This window comes from Diplotaxodon limnothrissa, linkage group LG10, assembly GCF_057381915.1.
Source record: "Diplotaxodon limnothrissa isolate DT_005_m linkage group LG10, D_limnothrissa_male_GT1.1, whole genome shotgun sequence".
NCBI classification, from domain to species: domain Eukaryota; kingdom Metazoa; phylum Chordata; class Actinopteri; order Cichliformes; family Cichlidae; genus Diplotaxodon; species Diplotaxodon limnothrissa.
In genome coordinates, this window is record NC_140605.1 from 9,447,106 (window position 1) to 9,468,561 (window position 21,456).

At 40.1% G+C, this 21,456-nt stretch overlaps 1 protein-coding gene across 11 annotated transcripts in view; it reads right to left on the reverse strand.

Annotated features, from left to right (window-relative positions):
• Nucleotides 1–2,472: 2,472 nt before the first annotated feature.
• Nucleotides 2,473–21,456, reverse strand: part of msi2b (musashi RNA-binding protein 2b) — a 288,895-nt gene continuing 269,911 nt past the window's right edge. Inside the window, exons 11-15 of one of the 11 annotated variants that reach the window (XM_085364361.1) lie at nt 21,235–21,297; nt 11,854–12,033; nt 7,585–7,739; nt 4,303–4,373; nt 2,750–2,812 (exon numbers count right to left, since the gene is read on the reverse strand). In XM_085364361.1, coding sequence (XP_085220487.1) covers nt 4,332–4,373; nt 7,585–7,739; nt 11,854–12,033; nt 21,235–21,297 — 440 coding nt within the window. In that variant the 3' untranslated portion in view covers nt 2,750–2,812; nt 4,303–4,331. Of the gene's footprint in view, nt 2,816–4,302; nt 4,374–5,714; nt 7,740–11,853; nt 12,034–21,177; nt 21,298–21,456 lie in introns of those variants that run through there. The other 10 variants (XM_085364357.1, XM_085364358.1, XM_085364359.1 and 7 more) reach the window with 10 other exon arrangements.

Sequence of the window (21,456 nt, forward strand, 5' to 3'; positions counted from 1 at the left end):
AAACCATGTGAGAGTGGCAAAACCAAACCAAAAGAAAAAAGAAAAGAAAAAAAACATACAGGGAAAAATTACAATGAACCTCTAACAAAATAACTGTCTGCAAATACCAGAATAACATGATCGTTGAGAGAAAGGTATATCTCGACTGGTCCTAAATCCACTATTCACTACAAGTATTATATTAATGAGTCCTCTATAACATCTACTTTGTAATTACAGGAGATAGAAAAAGAGCGCAAGAGGGAGAGGGATAAATATGAGAGAAAGGAGAGGTAGAGCAAGGGAGAACAACAAAGAGCACTACACTGGTATCAAAGACAGCACTCTGTTTACAAGTTAACTGTGATTTCTTTACACACTAATGAAGTACATGAATGAGCAACAAAATATCGTAGGATCTCTGAGGATGGGGAATGGAAAGAGAGAAAGTAATGGATGCACAGTACATTTTAATAGTATATTACAATTATTAATATATAAACCACAAAGTATCAATAAAACTCTGATTAAACTTGAAATCAGCAAAGAAGCATCTTTTTTTATAGTTTTGTGTTTCTTATTTTCTTTTACATTTGAACATTACAAGTTGTTTTTTTTTCTTCTTCTTCTTCTCTTGACTGTTTAAATTATTACTCGATCACACCTCCATATCGTTTACTTTAAAAGTAATCCAGCATAGTTCTTTACCTGGTTGTTTTAAAAGGAAAAGAAATGAGACGAGACGCGGGTAAAAGGAAAACAGCAAACGCATCTGCGGCGGCATCGAAGTTCTAAACTTTAACGCATACTGGAGCCTATTATTATTATGATTATTATTAATAAATCATCATCACGAGTAAAACCATCGACCACAAGTACTGTGGAAAACCCGGTGCAGTGGTAGATAGTGAATTATTCAGTGTCATCTTTTGACCCCGTATTAAATATCGTCAGATGAGATATGGGTCTACTCTATAAAGAAATCCAAGTGTACACAGCAACATAACCAGTTACTTCTTCCCACGCTGTGAACTCGCCTCAAAACGCTCAAGTGTTTTGTCAAGTCGAGAACACGCCAGCTCCGAAATCCTTCATGCTATCCCAAAGCACAGGGCAGTTTCCTTTTTCTTTTTTTAAAAAAAGCCAACATATACATGTGCAAATAGAAAAAAATGGCCTGTACTTTACAACTCACAGTGCAATGATTACTTGCTTAATTACCTTTCAGTGTTTTCATTTGTTTTGCCACTAGAATAAATTAAAAAACCTGCCAATGATTCCATAAGAGAACTCAGGAAGGCTGAGGTATGGTATCAAAACGTTTACTTTCCTAATTCACTCAAAAAAAAAAAGAAAGAATAAGATCTGAGTCGGACAACGAGCGTTACATAAAGACTCGAGCACAGAGCCCAGATGTTGTGTTCCAAAGGAAAGAAAAAGAACTAATCGGGAACGTGCAGGATGAAACAAACATCAACATTGCAGCTAACAAGTTCCTCTCAAGAGTAGAAAAGTGTCAGGATGCGCAGAGCCTGCTTCAAGTTCTAATCTTCAGATCTAAGTACAGTGTGCTTTGGATTTAATCATCTTTTTTTTTCTTTTAAACTTTCTCTTTGAAATGATACTGATACTGTAACAGTTAGACAAAAAGATACCAATCAGGCTCTTTATTTTTTAAAATTATTATTATTATTATTATTTCTCCAAAACTGTGTTGACTCACCGCTTGTAAATTTTGCTGGTATGACACTTGTAAAATTATTCAGCTTCAGTATTTACAGAGCAAGTGTGTGTGTGCTAGGCGTGTGTGTGTTCGTGTGTTTGTTTCCGTGTGGGGTTGTTATACCGTCTTCCAGCAGAAAAAAAAAAAGTAGAATAATAACTGTTTACAGCTTTGTCTTCTATTCACACGCTATAACATGTTCTTTTGACACACCATCACAAAAATATGCTATTCTCTCACTGAGTTGGTTATATGCAGTGACTGGAATAATATGTACAGCTACATTTCTTTTTCTCAAGTTTGAATTCACAATGTAGTTATATGAAATTTGTTATAGCATATATATATATTTCTAAACAACAAAAACAACACTTATAAAAAAGGACCATAAAAATATTGGAGTCCTCTTTGTATTGCCCAAAAATAGGTAATTATGGTTAACAATGAGACATCACAAGAAATAAAACAGCTACTAAGATTTATTACTTAGATACCTTCTTTAAAATTTCCTTAAAATGTTTTTTTTTCTTCTCCGAGTCTTTCCGCACTGAGCTTTTTTTTCTTGTGTTTTCTTTCTTTTCTTTTTTTTTTGCAGAAAGACTGAATGAAACATCCCGAGCTTTTTTCCTTTTAGACTCACCGGTACAAAGATGAAGACGTGACTTCGAAGATATTCTTGGCTATGACCGCCGTACTTCAAACGAAAAAAAGCAAAAAAAAAAAGCAAAAAAAAAAGCAAAAAAAAAAAAAAAAGATTTACACAACAATACCAGAAAATAAAATAAAAACGACACAAAATTAAAGGTTCAACTAAAACGACTCTCTCAAAGCTAATCAAAAGAAAAGCTAACAGAGGAAGAAAGTAGGTGAATGAACTCGACGTGAAACATCATACCAAACCAGGTTGTAAAGTTATAGGAGGTTTGGATTATAGTACAGCAGTTGTTATTTTTCTGAGATGATAAACATTTTCTTTTCTTCTTCATATGGTTCCGACTTTCGTTTGTTTTGCCGGGGTGACGCTGTAGTGCTTGAAGTTGGATTAGCATCACCTGCACACAAAGCCAATTAGAAACTTCGTCCTGTCTTTCCTGGGCCACCAGATATACTCTGCTGGGTGATAAAGGAAAAAACACAACAACAAAAAAAGGAAGGAAAAAAAGGAACAACAGCATTAGAAAGCATACATTTAATTAGAGTAAGTCTCGAACATAAATAATACTCGCTGTGACGTATTTTGCAGGCTTGCTGAAGCATGAATAACTGGGATATGATTCTAAGAAACTGCTACAGGTCAAAATTTCCTGCAAGCATAACAGAAGCACCAATTACTGTAAAAACAGCCTGTCCAATAACAAAAAGTCTAGGCTGTCACAAATACCACACTATATACTTAAACGGCTTATTAATTTAGCATTTGTGCATATATACTGACCTGCCACTTTATTAGATATATCTGCTCATACCAGTTACTGGCCAATCACATGCCAGTAGCTGATTGGTTAGATGGAATTAAACCGACAGCAGCAGAAGACCACATTGCCTGCCACTCCTGTCAGATAAGAACAGGAAACTGAGGCTACAGTTTGCACGGGGTCACCAACCTCAAAAGTGGGAAAAAACTGGGAAAAAAACAATTTCATTCTGATGGTAGAGCCAGAATGTGGTGGAAACTACATGAAAGCATTGCTCTATTCTGCCTTGTATCAACATTTCAGGCTACTGGTTGTGGTGTGACGGTGATATTTTTTGCCAACTTTGGGCCTACTGAGCACTGTTTAAATGCTACAGCCTAGCCTACTGTTACTGATCTGACCTATCCCCTTTGACCACAATATACCCATGCTCGTTATCCTCGTTGACGTACCTAATAAAGTGGCAGGTGTGGTATATCGTGCTGTGGACTCTTGTACTAAGTTTAAAAACGTATACAAAAATACATTTTATGCACATCAAACATCTACAAGTATCTGTAGGGCAGACAAGGTTTTATATATGACATTGTGGCTGTACATATGAGGGACAGTGTTAGCAAAAAGAAGGTCATGTAGTAATAAGCAATTCCCTTCCTCAAAGATTCTTCCTACACCTCGGCTGCTTGTTAGTGAAAGATTTTGCAGTTTCGATTTTAAAAGTTGTGAAAGAATTGTAATGAGAGTCCTGTCCTTGGACAGCCAGAGCTTAGGTCAAAAACACTTTAAACTGTGACATCCTCTCTGGTTGAATAGCAAGACATGTGATTTTTCTACACAGACATGTGACTATTTTAGGATGAAAACATTTCAAAATGTCAAAAAGAAGGAGGAAAGAAAAGCTGAAGAACCGGTAGTATGTGTGTGGGTAACCGATATGAAGCTTTCCTTCATAAACAATCACAAAATGATTAAAATTCTCGTAATGTCTGCTAATCTTCTGTCCTTTTTATCAGTTGTATTTATTAGTTTTTGGAGAAAGACCTCAAACAAACCACCTCGCCATACTCACACGTTACTACCAGCTCTGTGTTTCCCCAAAGAGAGGTGAAGGAACAACGATTAATGCGATGAACACATAGTACAGATAGATACTGATAGAAATGCACAGTAAATAAAATGCAATACCTCTGATGAGATGGCAACCGGCCACCTGTTCAATGGTATCCATTTGTAAAAGCTGTCGCAATCAACGGGCCCTAAAAGTGTACAGTTAGTGCTTTTGTCAGTATGCATTTCAAAGAGAGAAAAGTGAGTATCATATCAACTTCTTTTTTTTTTCACAGCTAGCATGAATGTGAATGTTGTGATCATGTTGAGTAGCAGAGCAGGAGAATACTGAAATATCAAACCAACTCTTTTAACACTCTTGCAAAAAGAATAATTGCAACATTACAACAGGAAGAAAAAGCCACGTAATGCTAAAAGATATTAAAAACAGTTAGATATGCTCTGTACAGTAAATGATTCATACTGCATTTAATAATGCAAGCTCTTATAACAATGCAGCACTCAGATTACAGGATCTAAATACAAAATATGTAATAATACACACAATCCCCATTCATGCTAACATACACAAGTGATTTCATCTGAAAGAATGCCGAGAATAGGATCATAAACAGCCTTCAGTAAGATCAGTGTGCTTCTGACTATTGAATGGCTTTTATTACTGAGGCTCACTTATCAGGACACTGTGAGCTTTCCTACTGACAGGTCTGTAAAAAATGATTGGATTCAAACACAACAGTGAAAAGGAGAGAAGCACTTTCAGCAGCGCTTGCTTGTCTTTATCACCTCAATCAGCTAATTGCGCTCTAATTGTCTTGCATAAAAAAACAGTTAAGTTCATTAAAGCTTCTTCGCAGTAGCTGTTTTCGTACTGGCTAAAGGGATTAATAAAATCAGTGGAGCGTGAGACAGAAGGACAAATCGGTGAATCTGAAGTCATCCGTGAGCTCCTGAGATATGACGATCTTATATACGCTTGGTTCAACAGCGTTCTCGGTAAAGAAGTGAATTATGAAGCAAATTTTAGTTCTGAATCATTTCCTATTTTAATGTTCTGAATAGAGAGATCATCTCGGCTGGAGCAGGAAGTCAGAGGCCTGCTGCATCACCTCTCCTTTATTGATTCGCTGTGATTCTGAAGTGGTGATTTAGTCTAGTAGTATTATGGGCAAAAACTGACTCTCTGTAAGGGAATCGGAAGGCCCGGCTTGAATAATGTTGGTAAAATACACCGCATATTCTTCACCCACCTCTTTCATAAATCAGCTGCACTCTGCTGCTTCAATATTAATCTCATCTCTTCCGAATTTTTTGTATTTTTGTGGTGGGGGGGGTTGAAAGACTTGTTCTATTCTCTAACTCAGTAATAAACTATGGCTACAAACTGTTGCAACAAATGGAAAATAATTGTAACAAATGGCCTCATTTCCATCTGTGAACTATCTGCCTTGAAAATGAGCCAGCGTGGTGTTTCATAGCAAATATTTTGCTTCCTACACTGAGACCAGCAGATTAAAGCAGATAGCCAATGGACCTAAAGCAATTAATAATAGGGGCTTTGCTCAGGGAGGAAAAAGGCTTTAAAATGTTTTTTTTCTCTTAAGCTCTGCTTTGCGTGGATATCATAAATCAATTACGCACGGCTGCAAACATCTAAACGAGCTCTTTTACCTGTTTTGTACATTTGTGACATTATCCAATAGCAACAAGGCATTACAGCCGTATAGTGCAAGCGCCACATTCACGACATCTTCGCTAAACCGCCGCACTTAGTTCAACTGATTCAAGCGCACAACGTGATAAATCTCCTGTGGTACTTCTCAGAACATGTGTGATTTCAGAATGCAGCATAAGCCACAGTTTGCCACAAAGGCTTAGATTTTAAAAAAAGAAAAAAGCACCACAAAATACCACAACCAGAGGATCACCTAAATAAATAAAAAGATAAATATCTGTTTACTGTAGCATGAAATTCAAGTTAATGATGTGGACTATAAAGTTTGGAACGAGCGTCTTCACCCTGTAGTCTTTTCGGCGCTCGCTCGCTGTACTAATGGGCTTGTCGTTATTCCATCTCAGTTAAGCCATGCATTAATGAGCTTGTTGCAGAAAGCAGGTGTTATTTTTATAGTTTACACTGTGTCACTCAGTTCAGTCATGTAAAGCAGCACAAACATGCTCCGATGTGAACTGAAATCCTGCTGCACTTTGCTAGGGCCAGAAAATTCACACGGTAAAACAATTTAATTACTCGGCGAGGTCGAAGGTAGACTAACGTACGAGTAAACAAAGTGCTGATTGGGTCTTCTTTCGTGGCGTTTGAGCCTTTTCCTTTATTGACAGTAAATAAGCTAAGTACATCAGATTTAACTTTGGCTCATTCAGTCTTTGGCTGCTCTCAGAAAACTGTCTTAGGAATGCTAAAAAACAGAGAGGGAGTAGTTTATGATGGGAACTGACTGCTAAGTCTCATTTATTTTGAATGTAGAAATAATCCTTGTTAAGCCATTACATATGTCTTTAGTAAACTAGCTCTTGCTAGGTTTCCACCCTGCATAGACTCAAACTGCTGCAATGTTGGGAAAACACAGGAAATAAGAGGAATGAATCTGAATGGCTAAACTTTCTTCTTAGAGTTCCTTTTAGAAGTAAAGATGTTCCTACTGGCTTTAAGATGATCTCTCCAACACTTATGATAATAGATCGGTTCACAGAGAACACGGAGTTTGAGAGCACAATTTTAATGTCTTTTTCTTCACCTTCAAAGGAAGGTGGGATTATTAGCACTCTGATGGGGAAATCCCTCACAATATTCTCTTTATTACCGTCACCTCTTCTTCCTTTGTAGTCCTAACACTTACGCACTGACTTGGCGACCAGCTGCTAACCGATCAGAGAGAAAAGTTCAACAGCATGTGGCTGAGCAAGCCTAACTGGACAAGGGCACTGGGAGACACAAAAACCTGTGTGGGAGCATCGTCCTAGCAATGGAGTGAACTCCAGCTCTGGGACAGATGGGGTTCTAAAAATAAAAGAAATTTGTTCTGGGCAGGTGATGCAGAATCTGAAGTGAGGTGATTTGTGCAACAGCTAGAGGGGAAAAACATTTGCTTTTGACACAGATAACTTACAGAGCTGCGATGGGCTTTAACACTGATGTACTACATTATTATGGGAGCCCTGAACCTGACAGCAGCAAAAATGCTTCCCTGGATATTTTCTAAGACGACAGCAGTGATTATTTTTAGTCAATTCAGTAAAAGAATAAATGCTACTTTTTATGCAAACACTGAGCTGCTTTACAGAATGTTGCAATTGAAGCCCATTTGCATTTTTTGTAACGTCTAATTTTAGTGCAGAAGAAGAAGCAGGAGGTGCAGTCGGAATTTTAGTACTTACTGTGATGCTGGGGCCAAAGCCAGAGCCAGGCTGAGGGCTAGCAGCACTGATGTAGTTGCCCACAGCTGAATCCTGGCTGCTAGGTCCATATAGGTCAGCCACAGGCCCTGGACTATTAGCGCCGGGGAAACCTCCGGGCCTTGACGGATTGGCACCTGCATACAAACACAGCGAGGAGCGGAGCAGCTCAGAAACCCCCAACAAAGATCAGTATATCCTTACTCTTGTGACTCAATGGGCAAATTGAAATCAAAAGAACGCATTACTGGATTCATACATTTGTCTTGAAGGGCTTGCTCATATTACAGGTTACTGTATTTGATGCTGCGCGTTCAATTTAATTTGTAATCGACTGAAAAATGGTGCAGGATTTTGGCTTAATTTCATACCAAACAAGCAAAATTAGGGGTGAATCCAGTATGAGATTCTAAATATAATCTACATGCTGCGTGTATTATGCACGGGAATAACATTCACTTTGTATAGTCATGCACAACACAAAACAGGCACGTTGCTAAAAATACTTCCATCATGCTAATAAACTAGTAAGGTTGCAGTGTAAATGTTGACATGCATAATGTGAAGGAGTACTTGTACAGCGACATCGGCTGTAGCTAAGTAGAGGAACAAAGGATTATGAGGATCTGAAATTTTTGGTGAGCATTCTGAGCCCCAGAATTTGAAATACTACCTTCTATTTTCTTATATGATCTACTAAGTATACACCCCCCCCCCCCCAAAAAAAAACAAACCCCAAAACAAAATCATATAATACTTAGCACTTTTCAGCTTTTTAGTCTGCAAGAGTAACTTCCAGCATAAAATAAAATGGGTATGTCAGGCAAGAGAAGGAGGGAAACTGAGGAAATATAAAAGCCTGACCCGAGTTCGTCGGCAGGTCCAAACTTGTAGGGTGGGGGATAAAAAAGAAATACTGTACGTGACTTACCACCTTTTGCCCTGTGAGTAAGAGCAACTCAGTATAATAAAATGCCTTTAGAAAATCCATATGCCTGCTAAAGGCCAATAACACTGGCAATACAAGGAAAAACAGCCGGGGAGAAAGAAAAATGCAGTGATCTCTTAACAGCAATCTCCTTTGCTGTCAGCTTCGCATAACCCTCCATCTCACCCTTATTCACAGACAAACTGTGAAAAAAAACTGTGCAACTGCATTAAAAAGAAAAATCCTCCGACCACAGAAAATGCTCCATCTTGTGTATATATATTAGCTCATGAACCCTGTGATGCCTGAGAGGAGGTCTTTGTAGAGCATGGAAAAAGACACAGTGTGACTGCTGTGGCTCCAACGCGCTGATGGAGACACACACACACACACACACACACACACACACACGGTAAACTAACTATCATTGTCACCTTGTTTAACGTATCACCGCTCCATCTATCAAAGCCGCAACAGACAGGTTAGGTTCACTGGAAGCACCTCAAAGCATGCTTCAGATATTTATGTGTGGCACTCTAGGAAAATGAAGCCATCTCACTAAACATATATCTAGTGGAGTTGACACTGCTGTAACTGTAAGGACTTTAAACGGAGAGTTGCTAGTGCGCTTATCTTGCCCACACAGCCCCCAGTAGGCTGGCTTATTATATAATTAAGGATTTTTTTTTCCAGTTGAAATGGCAATCCTCATTTCCTGTAACTGGTGATTTTTATTGGAGTGCAGCTCACCCCTCTCTCAGTGAAAGTAATTTTTTGATGTAGAGGCTGCAGTGGTTTGTGCATTTAGCCAAAAGAACGCCAGACTCCACTGTAACGCATTTTTCTGTTATTATCTGGAATATACATCCTTTTTTCATAAAGACAAAAAAAAAAAAAAGATTGGAGAGAAAATGATCAATCTTGTGTTTGTAACAGATACGATCAGTTATTTAAAGAATTCATATCTTTAAATCTAATTTTCTGCCCTTTGAAGGGAGGAAGCTTTTAATCGGTTCTGTTCGTTTGTCTGTCTGCTCGTTAGCAATCTAGCGTCCAAAGTTTTCAAGATATCATTTTCAAATGTTGTGGGACGGTAGATACCAATAACAGCTCAAGCTGGTTCAATTTTAATGAAAATTGGTTTAAGGTTAAGGTCACACTAAATGTAAACTTTTCTTTTTTTTTTTTTAAAACCCTTTATATTACCCACAATTTTTTTATGGATCGTCTTCAAATTTTAGAACAGTATACTAGGCCTCAGAGGGCATGAGTACCTAGGTTGGCTAAGCATTTGACCTTGACCTTCATTGTTAGCACCAAGGTCAAAGTTGACCTTGAAATAAAATTTCAAGAAACCATATTGAATAATATATCTCATGAAAAAGCATGGAGAGAGATTTTTATTATTTTTTTATTATCATTTTTTTTTTACGTCCTGCAACGATGCACTTGGTGGGAGTTGCCATCTCCGGATGTTTTTGTATACTTGTGTAATTTATAAGTCAATTACATTTTTGTCAAACATTCTGATTTAATTTTATCTCCTTCAAAACACCCACAATTAAATGTCTCTGAATTTCACATAGGCTCAAGGTTGGCTGCAGATTCCAAGTCTATTCCACAGACAACGCCCACGTGCTACGACGCAATTAAGCTACGCTGACTCACTCAGGATTTGAACGTGCCCTCTCAGGTGAGACAAGCTTCAGCTTCAACAACTCAACGAATATTTCAGGGGCCATGCGTGCAGCAGAGACATATTCATTAGGTGCTGCTAAAGAGCTGAGGCAACATGACTTTTGACCTAAACACCTCTTTACTCTTTACTTAACTGCTCCAAATCGCCTATCAAATACTATAAATCAGCACGTCACTTAGCCTCACAATCGACAGACAAGGGCGATTGATGTGTACTTGCAGCGATGGGAAGAAATCAGCTCTTTCCCTCTCCTATATAGATGTTTATCCCATCAAACAGTCCACGCTGCTTAGCAAATCTATAAGAAGAAAAGTGTTTTCTCAAACAGTTAGTGCTGATGTTGCTGCCTCATGTGTACAAGCATTATCACAAAAGCCTCCAACAATTCCTTTACAACCCCACAAAGTCACATCTCTGTAATTTGTTGTCTTTAAAAGGCTCGTCTTGTGCATTTTTTTGTCTGCTAGCTGTACTAAAGGTTACACAGACAGCCTGTAGTAAATGCCAACATCTGCCGGGGGCAGCTGGCCAACACTTTAACCATTAGGGGGAAAAATCTTGCCCGCACTCATGACCTCAGCCCAAAAAGACTGACAGGACAAATCGCTTTGCTTTCTATATGTATATTTGTCTTTTTTTTTTTTTTTTTAAAACAGTTATACTGTTGGGTGGAAAGACAGCCAGAGTAGTGGTTGATTGGATGATTATACACTGGGTTCCCATGATCTCATGACGATATTCCACTAAGCAGGAATTTAATGAAAGAAACACTGTCTGTAAAAACACAGTCAAAAGACCGCCATCACCATGACACACATTTGACATAAACACTTTTATTTTAAAAGTCAGCATATATTAAAAATTCCTGTCTGCTCTCAAACAAAAAATATCAGGTTGAAATTCTATTTAATTTATCTGCATAAAGCTCGCAGTTACTGAAATCGCAACATGAACTCCATTTGACTTAGTCTCATCCCTTGCTTTTTAACAGCTATGATTACATAAGAGAGAAGATCAGAAAAAAAGCACAGAAGAAGAAAATGTGCTTGTGTTGCGGAGTAATGGCTGTATTATGCAAAAAAAAAGTTGTCTATTAAGTGTTCAACACTGTACAGCATTTCTACCAATTTCACACACTAATAATACGGCAATCACTCTTACACTAAGAATTCCTAAAGGGCTTGACTGAAAAAAAATGGCACTCACTCCCACACTTGCTCTCTCCTTTGCTGTTCCAAATTAACATAAACCTGAGCTCTGTCAGAGTGGCCAGTGTACTCTCAGACATCATCAGTAGTTATTTGGTTCACATGCAAATGAAGGATTACATTCTGTATATGTCGACCCCCTTATGTGCAAGCAGGGGCTGGAACATAACTTCACAAAGGAACAAAAGATCTACATTAAAAACTGGAGAAAAAAAAAGGAGGAAGAACATGCAATACTACTTTGTCAGCAAGACATTTTTTAATCATCATTTTTCAAAGGGATTTTTTTTCCTCAACAAAAGTAAGAGAAAATATGTATATGTGTATAAAAAAGATTAGATCATCTGCATGGAAAAATGTCATGAATCAAACTGAAAAGTCCAAAATGTGGATGAGATAGATGCTCAGATACAAACCTGGGTTCTTAAATTGATCCGGGCTGTGTAGGTGCTGTAGGGGGGAGTTGCAGGCGGAGGTGGCATGCTCACTGTGCAGCATCTGAGCCGCTTGGGGCCCCAGGGAGCCATAGTCAGCAAAGGAGCAGGGCCCCCCCCTCTGGTCACTGGGCGCAGAGTAAAACCCATAATCGGGGAGGCCTGGGAGATACAGTATAGGGTGGGGAGGGGGAGGGGAGGGGACTCCATCATTGTGGAAATCAACTTGTTCATTGTCATAGTCAAAGTGTCCAGATTGATAAGCATAGCTCGATGGTGCTTTACACCATTTTAAGGTCACATCCTTATATTTTGTCTGCTTTAGTTGGCCCTCCCTGCCCTCCCTCCCCAGCAGCTCCTGCCATGTGGCCAGACCCCCTGGCATATGGTCCGTGTTTGCTATGTTCAGCTATATTGTATATACACTAACTTGAAAATAATGGACGTATAAAATAATTCCATGAAAGGATATAATTAAAAACTGCTCATTAACTTAATTGAAATGGACCAAAAGCAATAAATACAAAATACACAGTAAGGCCACAGCTTTGCATAACTGACCTGTCCCAGTGTTTGTTTGCAAGCATTAATGAGTGAGCTAAAAAAAAAAATTAAAAAAAAAATCTAAGAATCAGGTCAAAGCAGGTCAATACATTTCTCATTTCAAACCGACAGTTCTTACTTGACGTACCTGGAGGAAGCTTTTGTCATTTAAATGAAAAGAAACACAGAGCGCACTGATCGATAATTAATTTAAACCCCTCGTTTTTTTTTGGACCAATAAAAACTGATAAGCTTTTTATGTGAATGAGATACAGACACGTTCATGTTTATTGATGATAAGAATTCTCAAGTGTACTAAGTACTCTGAGCACGTCTTAGATTGGCCTCTTCGAATTCTTTCTTTGACACAGATGGTGGATTATCAACAGTTTAGAAAATGTCATTCAGCAATAAGTCGTGCTGACATTTATTGCTTGTTCTCTTAATCTGTGGCAAGCTGCTCATATAAAGAGTGCAATTAAAAGAAACTGCTCCTTCTCACACCTCTTTGATAAGAGAGTTAATCTACTCAGGGACTGAGATTGGTGACACCGGCTTTTCCATGCTGGGTTTCCCCTGCTGTGTGTTTGTTTTTTTATTTGGGTCCTGGAGCGAATAGCCATTCAAAGCCACTTCACCTCTACCCATTCAGAGTGAGACAGTCCACTTCTGCCAAATGGAAAGTAAGCACCAGCCATGTTTCTCCCCGCCAATGCTTTTTAGCACTCTGATCTCACCACTTGTGGGCTGTCTGCCCACTCATCAAATTATAGGCTCCAAATAGGGCAGGCTTCCCACGTACGTCACATAAAGCCTGACACATTGAACAAAGCTCAAGAAGCAATCATTCCATTTACTTCACTTAGAAAAATGTCACTGAAAATTGATTGGCCTTGCTAATGAGGAAAAGCTGGATCAATGGAATAATTATAATGGGGAAAAAACATTGACAATAGCACAAACCACGTTATTAGGGATTCATAAGGAATCCATTCCAAATATATCACCAGTTTAAAACGGTGCAAACTCGCCTTGTGAGTGTACAATAAAAAAAAAGTCACTTTCATACGATATAAAACCGACAATAAAGGCAGCTGAAAATGAACCATATTGTAATCAGTGTGATCTTGTGAAGTAGCAGCATTAGGAAGGTGTAGATGACATGCACACTCTCGAGTAGATGTAGGTGATTTGCTGGATTTAGGTTGATAATTACTGTTATTATTGTTTAGACAAAACTGACATTAAACTACGGTATTAGGGCTACTGAAGCAAAAATAGTATTAAAAGCAATCAGCTGAAGTGGGTGCATCTTTAAACCTGTGGTCAGGGTTGACATGAAAAATAACGAGAAGCCTTTAATTTGAGGTGAGGTTCCAACCCAGTGAGACCCTTTGTGTCTTTCTAAACAACTTTCCTACTTACCCAGAAAACTAAAGTTTTATGTGAACAGAAGACTTTTTTTGCTCACTGGGAAGAAAATTTGTTCAAACGTGACAACTGCAACCACCAGTTGCAGCCAGAGGTCTTAAAATGATGTTGGATGATACTCAAAGAAGCTCACGACAACAATAAATGGAAAACTGCAACACAACAGGCCAAAAAACATACAACAATCAACTGGGTTGAGGATCAGATGCAGATCCATACAGTTTATCATTCATTAAAAAAAGAAGAAGAAAAAACCCAAACACATGCCAAGGACAATAAACACCAATCTTATGCAATTTAGCCTTTAAAAGTATCAATTACCACAAACTGGGCAGGGCTCGGTTAGAGAAAAATAAGGGAATAAGGCGCTGCAAATACTGGCAAATAAAATCTGAAACATTTAGAGCTCGAGGTTGGTGAGGGAGGCTCAGGTAGGAAACTGGCTTTGTTTGGCACAGGAGCACAACAGAGACACAAACATGCAGGCCCACACTCGCAAAGCCATATATTTTCATCAGTGGCTATCTGATCTGTTATGCAGGACGAGAATGGGCAGAGTGTGCCCACAGCTGCATGAGTATCACCGATCATATCGCTGTGCCTCAGACCGTCCCACTATTAATATTCACACAATCTATCCAGAACAATGGGCCTTTCTTGGACTCCTTTTTTCCACTGGCCACTAATTGGATGTAATTACTCATCTACAAAACAAATGAGCGTGTTGAGGTTGCCTTGGAGACTATATCAGGGGACCCAGCAGTGCGAATCGTTCGCAGGGCTTCATTTATACTGATAATTATCTCCCCTGCCCCCACCCTCCTTCCCTTCTGCCCTCAGTGACCAAAACCGGCTGTGAGGCGATAGAGAGGGGAGTGTCTTGCAGTCATCTGTTACTGACATCATTGGGGTGGCTCTCTTTAAGTGGATAAATGCCCTGTTCTCAGTCCCACTTTGCCAGGTGACTGCCTTTAAGGAGGAATCACAAACCTTGAAAGTAGTCTTCTTTTTTTTCCCACAAGTTGGAAAATAAAAGAACCCCTTAATCAGACTGATGATAAAATATGGCCTCGTGGGTCTTCAGGATGTGAAAAGGTTTACCAGGAGTCTTTGTCGAGTTTGGGATCATTCTCATTTTAAAACCAGAGGAAAACACTTTGTCCACATCTTCTACTGTGCAAGGGTTCGCTAAAAGGCCTCTGTTTGGAATTCTGATCGTCACCAAAATATTGACTTTTCATGTGCAAGAAGCTTTGAATATACATGAACATATCTGTTATTTACGCAGTCAACAAATACCAGGCATCGGGGAATATAAAAATCTATCACCAAGTTCTGCAAATAGAAATTTTCATGCAGCCACTCCTCCCTTTCCCTTGCGGCACCAGCAAGATTCCTCGGTGGCCATCAAACCACATCACTCTGCAGAAGATGTCAATAAACCTGACATGCTGCTTCTCAAATTAGCTTTGAATTTTAGAGCTACCATAATTAGCTTTTTCATTTTCACCAATGTCATTTAAAAATAGCGTGAAAGAAACTAACAGCTCTTTTGCTGTCTAGCCTTGCTTTCACTTTCCATTTGAAATAATCTTTTCTGAATGAATGGCTGAGTAATTAACAGCACTAGACACCCTTTTCAGAGAGCACAGACATTTCATAAATAATACATATTTAATGTCTTGTCATTTTGTGTTCAGAGAAGCTTGGCTAATGAATTTTAACAGATGATTTCTTCTTGCATTTACTCACCCATACTGAGGCCTCTGTTTTCTTTACTTTTCATTTTATGCCTGCTCTTGCCTTTTCTTGCCACTCGTTCCCGTAACGGGCAAACTCAACAGAGATATGGATTTACCTTGGGGAACGACTTGTGGAAAGTGCCAAGCGCCAAGAGAAAGTGTGAGCGCAGAATCACGGGCAAAACAATGTGCAACAGAGAAAGAAATCCGCTTGCAATAATTTGCAGCAGCAAAGCCCAGACAGGCCATGCTAAATGATTTTAATGCAGATTTTAACCTGTGAGGGATCGGGTCTGGTTGGGACTGAGAAAGGGCGCTCGGTTATCGACAGTCGGCGCAGATTATCCCATCGTGAGCAGCCCCAGAGCTGACAGCGCTGGCCTTTTGGCTAAACACATTTTTTTCAAACATGTCTGGTCAGGCTTAAGTGGTCTGAAGAAATCTAAGACTCTCTGTGAGTGAAATCTGAGCGCGATGCTGGCTACGTCTAATGGTCATTTAGACACAGAGGGAAGAATATATGAATAAATCAAAGAGGAACCAACTCTTAGAGCAATGCTTACTCAGAGATTGTACGTTAATGGGTTGCTAAATCTCACATCCATTTATTTCACGTGTTATTGTTAGGGTGGAAAAGACTGCAGATGCTACTTTTGTCTGCTCCCTCGTTCACAAAGGACCATCACAGCAGGGTCGCATGTCTGAGTTTGCAGTTTTACTCCGGATGCCCTTACCAACACAACTCTAAGGGGATTTTTGTCTCTGACTGGAAGTAAACCAGCAACCTTTCATTTGCACATGAACATGTAAACCACTACAGTATGTAGCCACACAGTGTGGAGAAAACTATGCGCTTCTTTTTGCAAAGTAAGCATTCTGCAGTGTTCTGCAATAACCACATAATGCACTATCGTATCGAACACATACTATATTTCTAAGCTGAAGTCACAGAACTGACAGCAAAATACCTTCCTAGCATTAAGTTTTCTTTGAAGAGTGTGTTATGTATGCAGCCCCTGGAGGGCAGAGCGGTGATGTCCCCGAAGGCCTGTGCCTGTAACCTCAGAGCATCTGCTCCCCACAGCTGTGAACCACCGCTTTGTGGTGGAGGTGCAAAGGGACGCTTTGCCCTCCCCGATGTGTCAAATCTTTCCCTGGGCCTTAGACAAAAACCCGAGCAGGATGGGCTTGGCATGCCTGCTCATGTTATTTTGCAGCAAATACATGTAAAGTGCTTCTGGCCTCAGAGCTGAGCTCTGCAGATTAGCATCTGGGACAAATGGACCCATGCTCACTAAGAGCCAGACTGATTAAGCCTCGTGCACATAGCCAGTCCTACTCTCCTCTCAGGCACTGCAGAAGATCACAGAGCTTGTTGGGAGGAAATTGATAATAATCTTAACTTGGAAATGACTGTCACTTTTCCTTTCTTTTAATCGCTGGGAAATAAAAGAGGTGGAAGGAGAAGTGAGATGAGAAAACGTGAGATCAGAACAAAGAAGAGGAGCAGCTAACTGAGGGGAGGAATGGGTTTTAAATGATGTGACGACTATCCTAAATCCCAATAAAACTGGCAGGGCCACCTCTGCAATTTATACTGCAGCACAATTTATTCATAGGGCTGGCCACAGCCACTCTATTTCAGTTTCGAGCACCTGAGTCAAGTCAGACATACTGTACATAGCAAGTACCCAGACCTGTAAATGCAGTTAGATGTGCTTTGTGTACACTGCAGGTAGAGCAGAGATCTGAGACTGACATTTGAGCTTCTCAGAAAGCTCAGAGGGACTCAGGAAAACACTCAACCAGAGTACACTGGGACCTTTGAAGTTCCCTGGACTGTCAGAACCATCTGCATCAGTTGCATTTTCTCAGTTTTCATCTGACAGCGCACAGGAGATTTCACATAAGTCTACTTTAAAATGGAGAAAGAGTACCACAATGAGGAGGAAAGAAGACCTTAAAAAGAATGGCTAAATTACTAACTTTCTCCACGTGTTTTATTTGTTAGATATCCATTTATAATATTCAGAGTGATGTTCTCAGCGTGCATTTCAATGGTCAGGTTGTTGTTGACATGTATGTCTAATTTTTACCATTCAGTTCCCCAATAAACTACCTGTCGGTCTCAATAACTGTGGCAACAATGGCTCTTTTTCTCTATTTACTGGTTTGTTCTTCACATACACAGCAGAGGTTAAAGTGTACGTGTTTAAAATACAGGCAAATAAGTAATTTCCTCAATGTTAGCCTTAATATACAGATGCTCAGCCTTTCCAACTGCTACAATACGACTGCCTTTTAAAACCTCCACTGGCACCCAGTCATAGCTTGATACCAGCCTAAAAATCCAAGTATGGACTGGCACCTTTCCACCTCCAGGCAATGGTAAACTCTGTCAAGTAGCCACATCTCTCTGATCTACCTCTCGCCTGAAGCTAGTTTCTCAAACGTCCCCAAAAACACACATCAAGACTACCCCTCAAGCGTTGTTGCACTTGAGAGGTGCAAGATACTACCTGATGGGGATCAGAGTAGCAAAAAAAACCACCTCTTCAAATGCACACCAAACACCAACCTTTTGCAAAAAAACCCATTTGGAATTACACCAATCACCGCTTTTGCTTTTTATTAGCCTGTCTGAGTAGTAACCGTTAACTCTGTGTTTTATTTTCCCCCCCTGCTGACTGGCAGTTTTTATCGCCTGGAAACAGGCAAGAAAGGTAGTGCAGTAGTGTTAAAATATATAGTGCAAAAAAAATAAGATTAAGCAATAAAACACATGGTAATAGATCAAAGAAAAAGTGGCACAGGCCCACTTAGCTGTGTCTATGGTTTCCTGCAGGAAGCAGGCCACTGCCATCCAAAATACACCTTGTCATCAGCAGTGGTCTGTCGCACAGAGAGAGGTCAGCATGCTGTCATTCTGTCTGCTGAGCACTGGGAGTCGGGCGAAAGTGCCCTCTGTCACTGATGGAAAATGTCTTCCTCATTTTCACAACACTCTCTTTGTGTATCGCTGCCAATCTCCAAACAAGCCTCGACCTACACAAAAAGCTTTCCTGTAGCATTCCACTTATATCTCGTGATTATCAAGTGTGCATTTTTACTTTTATTTAAAGCCTGTGGCATCCGGTTCAGGTGAAATATCATCGCCAATTCTTCTCTCCTCCTGGGTCAAAGTCCACAAGCACATATATAATATGTGGTGCTCTATGGAAACTGTAGGTGGAGTCAAAGCACATGGAATCCACATGTACGTCTGCACTAAACGTGGAGAATTTAGCAAAAATGAAAGCAAGAGCATTGCTATTCCTGGACTGACACCCCGGGCCGAGCGTGCTGCAAATTAAATGTTACGACGGGATGGAGATGCAGCAACGTTCCCAGATGACACAAACAGAGAGGAAGGTCAAGTCTAAACAACCTGTGTCCTCTGTTTGGTTTGTGTCTGCGCAGAGAGGAGAGCACTCCATGTATTATTCCACGCTGCGTGTTAATGGCGTCATCTTGAGGACTTCTAATAAATCATTTGCGACTCAAAGCCACGAGATGGAGAGCTGCTCTCGTTGGATCGTCAAGAGGCATTTGTTAAGTTTTTCTCCCGAGAACAGAGCGGATACTAAATGGCAACAATAAAACAGAATACAGCTGTTTTAGATCTGCTGACATTTTATGAGCTCAGTCAAATTATGCTCATATTCCACATTTTGCTGCTGTTATTATTGTTGTTCCATTTTCTGCTTTTCAGACACATTCTGCCATTTTTCTAAAGAGTTCTCCTTAAACTGTCTCGTGGCTGTTTAAGTACTCTAAAACAGGCCCATGATGTCACTGTTTTTCACTCTGACACCCCTCCCCCTTCGCCCCTGTTCATAATCATTTACTTGTCTCCCTTCCATTTGCAGCTGTCAGAATTAAACTGTACATAATAGCTGCCATCACGTCTCTTGCTTCCTGGCTGCTGCTAACCCCAAATCAACATTCCTGCTTCTTAGTGATGTTCATTGCAATTGTTGGTTAAGTTCTTTGTTTTCAAAATACAAAATCAAATAGCTTGATGTGAGAGAAAGAGCATCTGATTGGCTTCCAGTGTTCCCTCTGTTGATTTGAATTAAGTTCAAATGAGAAGAAGAGCGTGAGCTTGCTTGTCTGCATTCGTGTGTGCGTGCGTGCAGGTAGTGTGCGCCCGTACTGTAGCTGTCAGTGTGCTCATGTGCAATAGTGTGCATTTCACATCACAGCACATGTCATTAAACACCAATTGTCTCCTGACTTTATATCTGTAAGCCACTGCACAAACCAGGCAACATCTGAGTTACAATTAAAACACATTTGCTCCAACAAGCTTCAAATAGTATGTCTGATTAGGAAAGACAGTTTTTCCTCACTGCCTGGAGGCTGTGTGTTCAGTCAGGGGAGCTATTATTGACAGCTATTGAATGATCTACAGTTGTAAGGGTGGGGGAAAAAACAGGATGTCTAAATGAAGCCGACAAGTTGATCAATGCTGTTTAAGACAGAAAGAAACTTGCATCCTGTTTTTTTGGTACAAATCTCTTGGCAGATATTCATCTGCTTGCGAATGGGGTGTGTGCTGTCAGAACGCTTTCCTCGAGTGCGTGTGTACTTAAAGTTGATCACTACAAGCAGGCAGCTAAAGCACCGACTAATCTTTCCAATTTCCCTATTAAACGTCTGTATTTACAGATATAGAGCAACACAGGATAAGCTGACGTTCGTAAAGAACCGACACAACGGTGATCACAAAGGCACCCGAGGTTCACGGTGCTTTGATGATCAGGTTGTAAGAAAAGTGTCTGGGAGCAAAAATGACTGCCATTACTGTACTCCACTGCTTTCTCCTCATTTATTTCTTTTAAGAGACAATCCACCATTAGACCAAACATTACGCAACTTAGTTTAACCTAAATGACAAATATCTGGACGAGGCAAAGGAAAATGTCCATTCGGGTAGTTTAATACTGAGACAAACTGGAAATTCATTACCTAGCTTCATGGGTTACAATATTCTCAATTTTTGAATCTGAAAATATTTATAGACATACTCTGAGAAGAAGATATTAAGGAAAGACTTTTTTATTTGCCCTAAGCTGCTTTAAGATCAGATTTTCTTGCATGTGTAACCATTTCTTATTAATGCTAAAACCCTGAGAGCTTCGAGTACAGATGTTTTAGACCGCGGATCGCCTCTTCATTAAGGTTTTGCTTCAGAAATTTCCTCCTGGGAAGACTTTTACTGTCTCAAAAGTAAACAGAGCTATGTTATCATACATGAGCGGAATTCATATTAAAATTTGTCGTGCTTTGTCATCAGCCCTTAAAAATCTTCCAGATGAGAGAATTGGAATTAAAGCTGCCGGTTCATGTTTTAGAGGGATCTGGAGCGGCTAGGGCTATGTCTGAAAGGATGTGTATGTAGATATTTTGGATTAAATATGTATGTGAGCCTAAATTCAAAATGTTGCCAAGTGTGTTGGGGGCTGAGGGAACTATGTCTATGGGGAGAAGCAGAGCAGGAGAAGTTGAAGAGAGCAGCAGCCACACAGAACATGGACAGAGCGTTTACCTGGCCCTGTGCTCTGTGGGTACGCCAAGTAGCCGCCTCTTCCACGGGCCCCCCTACCTGAGCCACGCGCTGCCGCTACTGCCGCCGCCGCCACCGGTCCATATGCTGTCGCTGGGAAGCCTGCAGGCACATATACACACACATATACACACGCACATCACTTCGTGCACAGAGATGAGTACCTCCCAAAGCTGCAGGAGAATGTTGATACCAGTGCTGAGCTACAGGATAAAACTATAGCTTTCACAGACAGGGGCTCGTGTTAGGTCGACATCTGTC